Source organism: Micrasema longulum, unplaced genomic scaffold (assembly GCF_059751315.1).
Source record: "Micrasema longulum isolate JH-2025_06_02 unplaced genomic scaffold, ASM5975131v1 h1tg000746l, whole genome shotgun sequence".
In the NCBI taxonomy this organism is placed as follows: Eukaryota; Metazoa; Arthropoda; class Insecta; order Trichoptera; family Brachycentridae; genus Micrasema; species Micrasema longulum.
The window spans coordinates 410,531-425,487 of NW_028277940.1; the positions used below are offsets into that span (position 1 = coordinate 410,531).

Below are 14,957 nucleotides of genomic sequence, written 5' to 3' on the forward strand. Positions count from 1 at the left end.
TACACCCTAGAAAAATAATTTAACCCCCAAATAAAAAGTTAGTCAAAAATATATTTGTATATAAAATAAAACGCAGGGGGTAAAGCTACCCAAAACCATTGCGATTGTTTACTGAAAAAACTTAAAAACCATATTAATTTGAAACTCGTTAATCAATAAATGATTATTAAAAATATTATGGATATGTTATTATTTTATTCCCACCAAAATTTTTATTTTTTTCTATGAGAGAAATTCGATATCCGGCGATCAGGTATCCGACTATCTGGCTTAGGAGCTCGCCAAATATCCCGTATCCAGTATCCGAACAAACCACTGTCCGTTTCATAACTAGTTACCACAGGATTTTTTCTGTAGTTATTTTTTTTAGAGTTCATTATCATCATGAATATCATGTATCAGTGACTATGTAGAAGTGAAATCCTATCGCTGAAATAATTTTACTGGCAACAACAGCATCTCTGTGTTCAATCCGTTAATATTTTTTAGAATCATTTGGGATTGCGCCGAACAGGGATTATTTGAATTTTTTTCTTCTTCTTCCATTTAGTCTAGGTCGTATGACCTGTCTGTAACGGCGGGCTGTCCTGTGATGATGACATCCAGCTGTCCTTCTATCTTTTTGGCAGCATTACTGGTAGTCTTCTGCTGCTAGGGTTTTCAGATTTTCGCAAGCCTCGTATCTTTCATGCAGTCCACATAGTTTCTCAAAAAGCCTTATGCTTCTTTCCCACCTCACTCTCTTTAACGCCACAGACAAATCTTAGCGTCTGATTTCTAAATCCAAGAGAACGTTTTCAGTCAGACCACGTTTTCTCTTTGTGGTGTTTCTACTCTTCAACGTTTTATTGTTCCTGGACTAACACCAGAACCGTAAGAGTGATCAGATTACCTTCCGTTTAACAAAAATGTTCGATATACTGTAATTGAAGTACCAATATAGTGCCCTATGCACCACTGAGTGCCACTAGTGAAATGATGATGATAATTGTGACTACAAGAGTGTTCAATGTCCTAAATGAACATATTAAGTTCTCCGAAACGAAGCCATTTTCAGGAGAGGAGTACAAGTTTGGATTTTGTCTAAGGGACACATTGCACACTGCTGCTACACATTACATAGATTTAGACTATTATGTTGTATTCCACACAATACTCCTAGCCTCAGAGTAAAGGATACGTTATTATTTTTTGTAATATGTATATTTTATTGCAATGAAAATAATATTATTTTGAGTTTAAATTGTACTTTCAAAAGGTTATGAATTTCTTATGGTATTTTTCATTAGGTCGGTACCCAAGTCATTCACAAAGTGTGGGAATTTGCAAATCGTTATTTTTACATTATCGGAATTTCTTCAAATTAGAGCAAAACGGTATATGAATATTTAACGATCTCTGAGTTCTTTTGTTATTTTAAGTGAAGTGCTTCTCGGAAATACTTCAAGATGGCGGAAAATAACATAACGTAATGTGTGTGAGATGTTACCTTCCTACAGGAACACGTACATCGCTCATACATCATTTCGTAATAAAAAGAATATTGTTTCTTTTTCACGCAGCAAAGAAAGCCTCTTTCAGGAAATATGAAAATAATAAAGAAGGCTCATACCACATAATAAATATTTTCCGCGTAGGAACTTGTGTATTTAATATTAATTTATAAAGCAAAGATAACAGACGAATCTGTTCTTCGAATTACCGTGTTATTTTAGATATACGCATATTATAACAATCCGAGATATGAGTCAACCATTGACATACACTACATGGACTTGCCCTACAGAGTAAAATATTTTTAAAAGCAGTGACACGAAAACGTACCCATAGTTACTGTAGGGTTCATAGCGCATAATCGATGACACACACGTGCTAAAACGAGTTGAAGTTTCAGCCAATTTTTGACCAAAACCGAAAAAGCAGTCGAAACTAATTTTACTGGCTGAAACCGAAACTTCGGTCGGTCACTAGTAATTACTACAACTATAGACGGGGTCTACGTTCAAGGCGCACGGAAGGAATGCGGTAGTGTGTTGTTATACTGTCCGGTTGAGTTTAGATAAAAAATGACTGGCTATGGACTGACACAGCGCATATCCTTGTTGATTTCCTACTTTTTTTATATTTTTAGTGATTTTTTTTTTTATTACAAAAAAATATATTATAATAATAACATATGCCAAACTCTACGAGGCCAAGGGCCCTGTGTTGAGTTGGGATACAAATTGATTATTCTAAATGATTACTTTAAATTTTTATACACATACTTTTTTATTTGGTATAGTTTAATTATTGAAGTATATTTTTCAGTAACAAACATAAATGCTAATTTTATTTTATTACCAACTTCTAAAATTTTAAGGGTTCTATGTAGGTATTTTTATTTTTCAGCCTGTGAAAACTTTGTAGCTATTGCTCTCTAGGGGATGTAAATGTCGTTTTCATTATCCTGAAAATTAAAACGTTAATTTATATTTACAAATTAACACACATGCCTACTATATTTTGTATTTTAACAAATTTCGACATAAAAATCCTTCTGTGTTAATTGTTTTAATGTATTTTAGTTTACTAAAACACTAAGTTCACTGGAGCTTAAAGTCCTAGCGTGAACAGAAGTTTGGAGGACAGGACAATGGACCAAAACATTGTCCTAGAGATAGACGGGCAGGCTATCTCCGCAGGAAAATTACTCAACCGCACCAACGCGCGCGGCCACATTGTCCTCGTGTGTATGCGGACGGACAGAACAGTAGGACAATAGACACTTGCTCCACGCGTGTATCGCTCCCGAGCATTTTTTTGCCGGAAATTACAAAACTAATATTCCAAGAAATTACAAAACCAATATGCGCATAAAGTGAACACGCTACTTATGAGGGTAACGATTTTTCAACTTATAGGGGCAAACAGTGCAGAGAAAACGCGGGGAAGGGGATTTTAGCAATTGCCAAAAATTCCAATACATCTTGGGATAAAAAAATCATGTTTCTCGTCAACTCGTTCAAAACGCGCGTCGTGTGTTCATTTTCCCATCGCTCGTTTGAACTATGGTCGAATTTTTGTATTATTCCATTGTACTATCCTGCTTAGTCGAGGCTGTTCACCAAACTGTAAAATGACAATATTGTCCTGTCTGTTGTATTGCCCTCGTGTGAGCCCTGCTTAAGTAATTATAATTATTTTCAAATTTAACGGTGATGTGAATGCTTATACCTTGGCCCTCTTACTGCTCCGAGATTTGACACCAGTAGAATCGGGGATAGTAATATAAAACTATCAAGTCAAAATGTTCAAAAGTTATTCAGGTCTTTGATTGGGATGTCTTGACCTTTCTTTACTAATTAGTCATTTTATTAATTTATGTATCTTGTACTAGTAGGCGCGTGCGGTGACTATAATAGCCTATATTTAGGCATTGACTATCAGTAGGGACGTTGACAAAAAACTGAACCTAATGTTTTTCTGATTTTTAATTGGTGGGTACAAGTAACCCCCGTTGATCGTGACCCCGGAAAGTTCCGGTTCTTTATACCACGATATTTCTCGCAATGCAGTGACGTTAAGAAATTAAACTAAAAATAATCTAAATGATATAAAATGGTGGTAAAATTACTGTTGTAGGTAGGGATTTCGAATTGCCTGAGTCTACAGTACGATCGAAAAAAGAAAAAAGGCGAGGATAAATTGTTTTTAAAGCAAGCAAAGATTGGTTTGACCAATTTAAAAACGATTAAACTTGCATTGCCTTAAATGATTGGCTAGTGCAGACAAAGAATCTGCTGAAAAATATACGATCGAGTTCCGTTAAAAATCCCCCACTGATCGCAAAACTTCGCTTATCGCAACCATCGGCAGCGGGCTATTCTGAACGCTCTCGCGGCCGTAAAAAACACTTTCTCGTGTATTTACATACAAAATGCGCGAGATATTGTGTTTTCTACGGCCGCAAGAGCGTTTGGAATATCACCCCAGAGCGTATCCCCCGCGATCAACGGGGGTAACTCGTATAGGTATGTTGCGTATGTATGTTAGATATAATTACATAACTGAAAATTCTGCGCTATTGCATTTCGATCGCTCACTAACCTAACTTATTGCGTGGATATTTATCTGAATAAGTTGTATGTCAGCGATAGCCGGCTGTTGCCTGCTAGTTTTATAATTATTCATACACAATAATTTATGCTAAATAGCATTAACTTTGTAGTCGACCTAAACTTCTCGTGATGTTGTGTTGAAACTAGCACTAATATGTCGTCTATTTAACTTTGCCTCGCATCCAAATAAAATACATTAAAATATGATTTTTACTAGTGATGAAACGGATAGTGATTTGGCCGGATACCGGATACCAGGCAAACCCCTAAGCCGGATATCCGCCTCGTTGTCTAATAAAACAATTAAAACACCCCGGTACCCGAATTTCCTTCATGTTAAAAACAAAAATTTATAAAAGTCCATAAAATAAAAAGCGGTTGAAATATTTTCGTGATATTTTTAAAGATCACTTATCGATCAATGAGTTGCATATCAATGCGGTTTATAAGTTTATCTATTAAATAATTATTAGAGTTTTGGGTAGTTTCGCTCCTTGCGCTTTATTTTTTATCTCGCAAATATATTTTCAATTTAAAAAAAATATGTATTTGCGAGTTAAATTCTTTTTCTAGCGTGTATACTGTACTTGTATACTGAACACTGTCGAACGTTTTTATGATAAAAAAACAGTTTTTCAATTAATGAGGGTTACTTTCATTTTTTCAAACACGGTCGATATCAATAAATCAATTTAGAGGTGTTGATTTCGAAATTTTCGCAGATAAATGAATATTAGGTATCCGACGATATTTAGCTACTATCCGGTATTCGGCAAGATAGTAAAATTAGGCCGGTTAGCCGAATACCGGATAGTTACCGGATATCCGTGTTTTAATTTTGTTTTTATTGAAGAAAAAAACCGACTACAAAATCGAAATAATTTAAGCTCTCATAACGCTATGCAGAGGTTTCTGCGTGATATACCCAATCAATCAAAACAATACATGAAATTTATTGGGCAATAATAATTTTTCATTTATTAGTTTATACTACACATTATTCTGACAATGATTAAATGTTTTTTTTTTATAGTAGTAAGTAATTTTATTTTTTACTAAGTGTGTTTATCGTAATTCACTTTTTTAGTCCGGTATATTTGTAATCCTTATTTTACGTAGTTCAGTTCAGTAAAAAAATATTATAAATAAAGGGAAATAAATGCAACATTTCGTGTTTTTTAATAAGCAATTTGATTTATTTGGAAACGATTGATTTTTTTTTTGTACATTATTGGTATAGGTATAGTGTATAAATAATACTTATATTAATAAAAAAATATAAGATTATTATTTATTTTTTTTATAATCTATATCTGAGCATGTTCTTTAAACTCTGCTGCGAATATTTGTGTAACATAACACTTTTTTTTTCTTTTCCATGTTATATTTTACATTCACAACATTCTATTAATTATGTATTTGTGTAAGTTAAAAGGCACTGCGTGCAATGTATATTAATAAATAATTAAAAAATAAAATAAAATAAGACTAATAATTAATAATAAAAAATACTAATTTACAATTTCAAATCTGAAATTTTATCAAACAAATTTACTGAGAAATTATAGTTAAATATAATACATCATTTTAGGTAGGTATATTGAATACATACCAACATAATATTTAAGTGCATAATATACCTGCCTAATAGATTAGGAGCATTACAATAAATGTGTGAAAAAAGGCATATAAAAACATTTCTGGAATAAATATTATAACAAAGATTTTTGGTAAATGAATAGAGGTGAAATTTCATGATTGTATTTTTACGCAATTTTTTAAATGTGAAGCTACATACCTTGTATGTGCCGTTTTGTTAAACTACCTAAAAAGAACTATACTAAAGAGGCACTTCTTAAATTGTTCTACGTTCAAATTATTGTCTGTCTGTCATGATTTTGCTTGTCCAGAACACTAAAATTTCTCAAATTTATTGAGAATTCAAATTTATTTTAAGAACAAAATAACAATTCAAAAGGTACCATATGCAACGCACATAATGAACATGAATTTTTCCAAAACAATTTGGATAAATCATTTAGAAAGGGTCAGTTAAAAAATTCCATCGATATTAATAACCATAAAAAATCTACTTTACCCGTGTACTTTATTTCTCAATAAAACACTACATGTGGACGTTAACTCAATTGTTTTAGATTCAATACAAGATTTCAGCCATTTAATGGTAACATGACGAGCACTTTTAGGAAAATTACATTTTCTTTTCTTTAACTCATGTATTCCTATCTCGGAAGTGAAATGCACAACATGTGTAGCTTTTCCACTGTTTCCGAGTTCATCAAATTTCCCACCAAATGCCATCCAATGCCTCGAATATTCTTTTAACAAATCTCCGTTGACGGTATTTCGTTCTTCGTTAACATAAAACTGCAGGACAAAATTTTTGAAAATATCTGGCAGAGGTTTTGACGGAAATTGTTGTCGTGTTATAATAGGGTTGGAATCATCGCTATCTTCACTTTCGAATAATTCTTTTTTGGTGGAATTTTTCTTCTTTTTAGGTGATTCATCACTATTTTCATCATCTGAATATTCCCGTTTTAATTTCTTAACATCCTCTATTTTCGTAATTGTATTTTTGATATCGTCTTCAACCTTTTCTTTTTTAATGTTAGAGTCTTTATTTTTAATGTTCCTAAACAAATCATCAATTTTCTGCGCTTTATCATTAGAGTGTTCTTTTTTTACTTTGACTTTTGTATTAGAAGATTCTCCATTATCAGCGCGATCGCTTTCTGCGGCCAACTTGTTAAGTAAGGACACATCCGTGTGCTCCTTAGAATTTTTGTAGAGTAGCTTGAGTTCTTTTAGATTCGTAGCTGTGTCCCAAGATTTGTCGTCTCTCACTTTTGTAACTCGAGGGAATCTTACAGAAATTCCATCAGCAGTATGAATTTGAGCCTGTGTTATTTCCGTACCTACCAAAAAAATATATGCATAGTAGCAAATCAGATTGTAAAGATAAAATAAAATGGCATATAACTAAAATGAATATCATTGAAATATTATAAGAAATAATAACACCATGCTTTTAAAATTTTGAACCATTTAAGATGTTTGAAATTGAGGGCACAACCAAGCAAAAAATAGATATGTATATTATTTAACTCGTTACTGCGTACACCGCACGGGGCACATTGACAGTTACATCCGAGGTGCCCGGCTTGTGCTCCTCATACTATTACATTTGGATTTATCTAAAATTGATGCCCTCTGTGGTTTTGAGTAATTTCTAGGCTCAACATACAGTCATAAAAGGGTACCTTATAGTTGTCGGATACTAGATAAGTTATTTTACAAATTTATTTATTTTAAATAAGTTCAAATTCTCAGCATGAAAAAATAAACAAAATGATAAACATGAAAATCAAACTAAATGCAACAGTAATTTGTAAATAGGTATCTGTGCTGGAAACCCATAAATAAAATGGTATTTGAAGACTAAAAGGAGATCTAAAAGAGTAACAATGGGAAATTATTATACAAACCTGTAATTTCCCATACAGGTTGCTTTTTAGGATCTTTTGCCACAAAGTCCGGAACCATTGTGTTGGTACAGTGTAGCCAATGAGGTACTTTATTGCTATCTCTAGATATCTTTATCATTCCTTCTCTAAGCGGATCTTGAAGCTCTTCTAAAGACTTGTCATCATGGCCAGTATGTACTTTAGTAACGGTAAGCCACCGATCACGATCTTCGTCATAACAACCCATCAAGAAGACAGATAACATTCCTCCTTTCTTTCCGGAACCTAAAACAGAATACTTTGTTGATTTGAATTGTTTCTTTATTAATAATGCACAAACATTTTTTTTGGGTTGCCCGAATGTGCTTCTCGTAATGAAAAGCAAAAAGCACCTGGTCATCACCGTGCGAAAAAGGATACTCGCAAAGATTTGCTTTCGACCTAATAAAACTTAGCCGAAACCAAGGGAGGGTTATCAATAGAGCCCTTACAGGCCACTGGAGATTAGCTAAAATTAACCATTCTGAAATTTCTAGATGTTGATATCTAGTGCAGCTGATGAAACGCCTATACACATTCTATGTGAATGTGATGCATTTTATCACAAAAGAAGCCGCATCCTCGGGGACCACGGGTCAAATCAATGTAAGAGTACTCACCCCGTACTTGTTTGCTCGATATTTTAAGAACCTGGGTTCAGAGGAGGAGATTTAGCACTCACCCTCCACTCAGTGGCCCAGATCTTTAAAGACCAAGACTCGAAGGGCGAGAACTAATTTACGGAGACCCGTCACAACAGATCTTCACAGGTCGCAGTGACATCAACATCATGACCAATGCCACGAGTCTATACTTCTCATCTTTCAGAATAGAATTAGGGGAAGAATTTCGAAAAAATGGTGAGCTAAGCAACGATCGAAATAATGAATCAATTATACTTTAGAATTTCACAGATGAGAATATGACTTTTATCAAGGTAATAAATAATATCTCATTAATAAATTTATACCTATAACATAACAATACTGCATACAATTTGGGATTTAAAGAATAATCCATATTATCAATGCATGAGTTTTTTAAAACTTAAATACCTAATCTTTAAATACAAAATTATACTAAGAAAACAAATATATTTTTATTGTTCTTTTACACTAAAGGAAAAATATTACTGTTTTATGGTTTAAACAGGAAATAACAAACATTCAAACTCACCGAACCAAGCTCCTAATACAACAAGATCAGCACTATCAGCCATTGCACCATCAAATAAATAATCTTTTTTTACTTTTAACCAATGTCGTTTACCAGGATCATATTTGGACTCCAGATCTTTAAGAACTAAGCCTTCTAGTCCTAATTTTAAAACCTGAAACCAAAATAAATAATTAGTGAAAAAAATATAAGATAAATACAATTGTGTTATGCCCATTGTTGGTAGTGGTCATTTGCTTACCTTGGCAATCATGTTAGCTAGATCACTAGGTTTTCTAATAAGTTCCATTTCAGAAAACATGACGTGATTTTTTATTTCAATCATATTATCTTCTAGAATCTTCCTTCGAACCCTCATTGGTTTATCTATTAGAATCTCTCCATTATAATAAATACAATCAAATACAAATAAGCATACTTCCGCATCTTTAAACTCAGATTTTTTATGGACACCCAGAGTTCCGAAAGGTAAAGGCTTTCCAGTTGCTGTGTCTACCATTAATACTTCAGCGTCGAGAATAAGATCTTTACCATGCGGAAATGCTTTCGGAATGAAATCTTTAAATCTATTTATCTTATGTGGCATAACAGGTTTCAGAGAACGGGAGAAATACTTAAACTCTAATCCTTCCTTATGCAACTGTACTCTTTCTCCGTCATACTTGATTTCAGAATACATTCCATTAGGACATTTTTTCATGGCCATGTCGACAGATTTACAAGCTTCCGCTAGCATAGGAAGAACTGGAGTCATTAAAACCACATTCGCTTTGAGTGAATTTTTTACCGGACTCGTTTTACTACCTCCGGCTTTATCATTTGGTTGCATTACTCGATCTATTACAGCCTCAATGTCTCTCGATGATTGGAAGATCATGTAAGCATCAGGATGCACTGCAAGTAATATATGTTTGGGGCCTGAATTGATTCTTAGATCACCTTTGACAAGACGAACTATCATTTTTAAATCGTTTGAAGTGCACAGTTTAACTATGGATTTAAAATGAAATATTTGCTCATCTTCTTTAGTCAGAGTAGCGAGTTTATCTAAAAATGCGTCCACTTCGTTAAGAGTAAGAATACTTTTGTTTGCTGGAATACAAGCGCTCGATTTCTCGTGGAATATTCTGATTGTTTCCGCTACATCTCCATTCTCTAGATCTGTCAACATGTCGTCGTGATCAGTTTTGAACACTCTCGAGAAGAGTTTTACAAGCTGCTTACTCTTCAGATTGTAGATCCTTTTAATGGCTCCGGGTAGTAGTAATCTACACCAGAGAGTTATGTCACTCTTGAAACCTTTCCCGTCAGTTCCTTCTGTGAACAGTTTATGTAAAATGGCCGTTTTAGCAGTATATGCATCCTGATTTGTAACCTCGGCACAAATTCTTCTGAATTCCCTAAAAGAATTATCTTTATGATTTAGAATAACACTAGAAGTAGCCGCCTTAACTAGTGATTGTTTAGGTAAATGCTGAGTGTCGCTTGAATCTACTTGTTTATCGTTGGTTGGAGTTATATTTTTAGCAGGAGTTTTTTTCTTCGGTGTGGGTTTGCTTCCATACTTTTTCTGGCACAAATCCTCAGTTTCTTTCACTTTTTCCAATATTGATTCTCGATCTTCCGCTGAAATATTTTCCCAATTTTCTATGTCCTCGGGACCATCAATGCGTTTAGTCGTGGGGCGCTGCTTCAAGAATGCAGTCATTAAACAGTCAACGTGATACCAAGACTTCATTTTCTTACCGTCACTGTACGGACTTGGGACTAATTTAGCAATTCTTAACTCCTTGTCTGGACACTTTTGTTTACACCCTTTGCAGTTGGCGCGACCGCCTTTTGCTCTATCCACATAAAATGGAAGGTCATCTTGATCACCGGCGTCTCCCATTTTTCGCACTCGAGCAAAATTCCAGTTTATAGCTATATATTATCCATCAAATATATAAATATCAAAACATAACCCTATTTTTCAGATACAATATTTTGACACTTGGCTACAAAATACGCATTGCTGATTTCTGTCAGATTTTCTTTGACATTTCTTGTTTCTGGGCATGCGCGGAAATGTATAGAAAAATCAATTTTACCCATTTCATTATTATTCTTATGGCAATGATAAAACATTATTTGCCGCGTTTTACAAAAAATTAAAACATTTTGTGGTGTATTTTTAGAGTAGTTACCTTAAAATTATTACATTTAAAATTTATTTTACTCTTTCATAATTATTTGTGATATGCATTTAGTTTTTTTGAGTTGTTTTATTTTATTGTAGTAAATTTTACTGTTTTAGTTATACATTTCAAAAAAAGTGTTTTTAATTTGTTTTCAGCTTCCAGTTGTGATGCGGTTTTCAATAGTGATACCAGTAAGAATGGAACCCTGACATCACCACATTATCCTTCGCCATATCCAGCTCGATCACACTGCCGATATGACTTCCAGGGCAGAGGGAAAGAAAGAATACAAATAACATTTCAAGACTTCAATCTTTATCACCCAACTGACGATTCTAAAGAGTAAGAAAAATATTTCAACTCATTTGCTGTTATTTTTGCAAAGTAACAAAGAATTTTACGCTCGTGATAAAAAAAATGTTTATAAATAAGATATGAGTTATTATAACTTTCCACAATTTGAAAATTTGTCCGTCTGTATTAATTAAATCACCAAACAGATTTTTAAAAATATTCATTGTATTATTTTTCAATCCAATTAATTAAATAAAAATCATTTCAGGATTTAAAAAAATCCCGTGGTGCCTTTATTTCATGAAAAAATATAACGCGATAACAAAACACTTAAAAAAATTATAACAAATATTATTCACTGTCACCCTTTTTTTGCGCATACTTCTCTGCTCTTAGTGAGTAAAAGAGAATTCCAAAAATAAATATTTTGATTATATTAGATTGCATTGTTAAAATAATGCTTATAAAAAAAGAGTTTCATTTCTGCACCGTGTCTTTTGAAACCAGGTAATAATTGTAATACTTAGTGTTCATTTATTTAATTGTGGATTTTCACTTTCAATTCTAGGTGTGATAGCATTGATGCCTTGCAAGCATTTGTGCATATTGATGGAAGAATGGAGAAAATTGATTCCTTTTGTGGAACCAACCTCCCACGACCCATCATGTCCAATGGACCTCGTATGATGTTGGAATTTAGAGGAATATATTCATCTCGATACGTTAGAGGGTTTAAATCTTTTTATAGTTTTACGGAAAGTAAGTGTTTATTTCATTACATGGGTCAAAAAATATTTATATAATAAACTAATGCCACCATGAAAAGCGAATTTGCAAGTTTACTGATTCCAGTATTTTTTTAAACATATTTATCCACAGTATATTATTTTTGAATCACCCATTTCTCAAGAGACTGATATCGCAACAGAGATGACGAAAATAATTATAATCTATTATATCTATTGGAATGTGGTCATTGGCTGGTATAAGTGATCACTTTACACACTATGTGTAATATGTAACATTCTGCCTAATGTTTGTGATTTCCACATCTCCAAAATTTTCTGAAGTTGTGTATATTATGTTTGACAAAGCAGGCGTCCTTTTACATTATTTGACACTTCCTTATCCGCGACATCTGTTGACTTTTTAGCGTAGTTTCATAGCAGTATTCTATAAGACATTGTGGATACTTGTTCTCAGATAATATTATTAGAACTGGGTTGTGAACCCATATGGGTACAGCTACAACTCAAGGATTAGAGGTCCAAGGTTCGAACCCTGCTATACCACAACTCGATTTTATTTTATTAACTTACGATCTCTCAGTCACTGTTCAGCTGAATAATGAACAAGTTGAATACTCCTTACAGATTATGGGATAACACAGGGAAAGCAGCTAGCAGAATTCCCTTGTGCCTTTGTTTACAATAGCTCCGAAGCGGGAAACGGAACGTTCAGTTCTCCCAACTACCCGGGACCATACCCGAGGGACACAGAGTGCCATTACTTCTTCCATGGAGCGCCTCATCAAAAGGTCCATTTGCACTTCACCTACTTTGATGTAGAGGGCGTTTTACCGTAAGTACACATTATCAACAAACCGTAAATCACGGCTTACAATAATTATTTTTGCTTGTTGCATATTTATTTATATCTTCAACTACAAAGAGTAAGCACTTTGGCGGACTTATTACTATATAACTATACTGTACTATACTACAGAAGCAATATCTTCCAGCAAACCAAAAAACAGGCTGGTTGAAAGAAGAGTTGGTTAAAAACTTGAACTAAAAAACAAAATATAAAAATATACTACTGTGATAAAAAAATTAGGTGAAATCGTTTATAACTTTTAAAATCTTCATTTATTCTTCTAAATCTATTTCATCGCCTTCAAAGTAGTCCCCTCCCGATACAATACACTTATGCCAAAGTCTTTTCCAGTCCTCTAAACAATTGTAAAAGTAGATTTTCAGAATTGCCTTTAAATTGCAGCAGGTAAAAGATTGGAAGCATTTGATAGAAATCGAAAGAATAATGGGAATAGACCTACCCTTAACGTGAAGAAGATGAACTATGTTCTTCTAATGGTACATAAAAATACGTAAAATGCATTATTTTCTGAATGTTATTAAGATTTGCACTTACAGAGCGACACGGAGATTTATGGTTTTCTGACTTTTTTCTCCTTATTATTACAGTTACCATGAAGACATGTGATAATTATTTAGTTTATAAATGAAAATTTTCTAATATTTCTCGTTTCAGGTGTGAAGCTATGTCAGCAAGTGATTATGTAGAATTTTCAAATTTTATGGCAAGAGATAGAAAGTACAACCGATACTGTGGACAGCTAAAAGAGTTTCATATTGAATCAGATAGAAAATTCTTTAGGGTAACTTTCAGATCTAACGACAGATTAGACGGAACTGGATTCAAAGCTAATTATCAATTCTTGGATGAAGTCGAATCTTACAGTGTCAAGCCAGACAATAGAAGTTCTGCCACAATAATGGGTAAAGAAAACTTTTATTCATAGATTAAGAGGTTTGATATTATGTACCAAATATAAATTTATTTATTTATGTAAATTTATGGTTCTGGAAATAAAAAGCGAATTATCAGAATGTTGCTGGAAGCCAAGAATACAAGATACAATTGAGTAAAATAGATACCTGAACGTGGAAATGCCAGGAGTCATAATAATCCGTGTGAACATATAGAGAACATGCATGAATGTGGAGAAATATTTTTGTGGAAAGATACAGTGGGATTGCATTTTATCTCATAAAAATATTTCAAATCTTCAGGCCAAGCTGTGATTATCAGAATTATAATGGAGCTCCTTATTTTTGCCTCGCTTATTATGTACAAGGCTTGTACATATTTACCGCAAAATATGTGTTCCTTCTAATTGCTGTAAGTGTGAGGATCTGGAGGGATAGTCCGAGTGGCCTTGGAACTTTTCCGAATTTGCTTAATAAAGAGGAAACCACAGAAAACTTATTCAGGAGAAGCCAGAGTGTTCAGACATTAACAGACATTCCGTTCCACTTAGACAGTGTTCGGCATTTTGTGTCCTACTTTTGTTTATTTGAACGATTCCCTTTACAATTTTTAGCATGCATGACCCAGAATCAATTATTGCCGGGTGAAAAATATAGTTCAAAGTTTGAAATAGAATCGAGAATCCTGTTTATTAAGTGTTTTCGACTCGATAACTACTCTAAAAAAAACAGAAAAAGAAATTCGAGTGGAGAAAAGTTCGCCTTATAGTGTAGTGGTTTGTCGCATTCGCCTACCATGCTTGAGGTACAGGGTTCGATGCGTGTTTGCTTTTTTTTTTACTGCGATATTTTATTGTCCCTGGACTGGTACCTAAAGAAACAGATGATTGAACGCTGCATTTACGTTTCCAATGCAGTATCCTATACACCATCAAGTGCGGTAAAGGGTTTGATGATGAGTATCACTCAAAATATTTTACTATTAGTAATTCAAAATTTTATAATAATTCAGTCATTTACTGTTATACTGTATGGAGCATTGGAAAATACTAATATACCCTTAGAGTATAATCCTCTAAGAATATACCTGATTTGTTAAAATTATACAGAACTTTTAAAATAAGAATTTATATGCAGTATGCATTTGATGTTTACATTTTTATCACATAA

The 14,957-nt window shown here is 33.5% G+C and overlaps 2 protein-coding genes across 2 annotated transcripts in view; one reads left to right on the top strand and one right to left on the bottom strand.

Annotated features, from left to right (window-relative positions):
* Positions 1-14,957, top strand: part of LOC148279202 (suppressor of lurcher protein 1-like) — a 422,275-nt gene that overhangs the window by 404,933 nt on the left and 2,385 nt on the right. The window contains exons 10-13 of the mRNA XM_088230326.1: positions 11,139-11,325; positions 11,846-12,036; positions 12,651-12,858; positions 13,549-13,796. Coding sequence (XP_088086452.1) covers positions 11,139-11,325; positions 11,846-12,036; positions 12,651-12,858; positions 13,549-13,796 — 834 coding nt within the window. The remainder of the gene's footprint in view (positions 1-11,138; positions 11,326-11,845; positions 12,037-12,650; positions 12,859-13,548; positions 13,797-14,957) is intronic.
* DNAlig3 (DNA ligase 3) lies at positions 5,268-10,848 on the bottom strand. The gene is made up of 4 exons (XM_088230320.1): positions 9,045-10,848; positions 8,804-8,957; positions 7,610-7,873; positions 5,268-7,039 (listed from the first exon to the last, which is right to left on the bottom strand). Exons 1-4 carry the CDS (start codon positions 10,692-10,694, stop codon positions 6,195-6,197), a joined length of 2,913 nt encoding a protein of 970 aa, XP_088086446.1. The 5' UTR covers positions 10,695-10,848; the 3' UTR covers positions 5,268-6,194.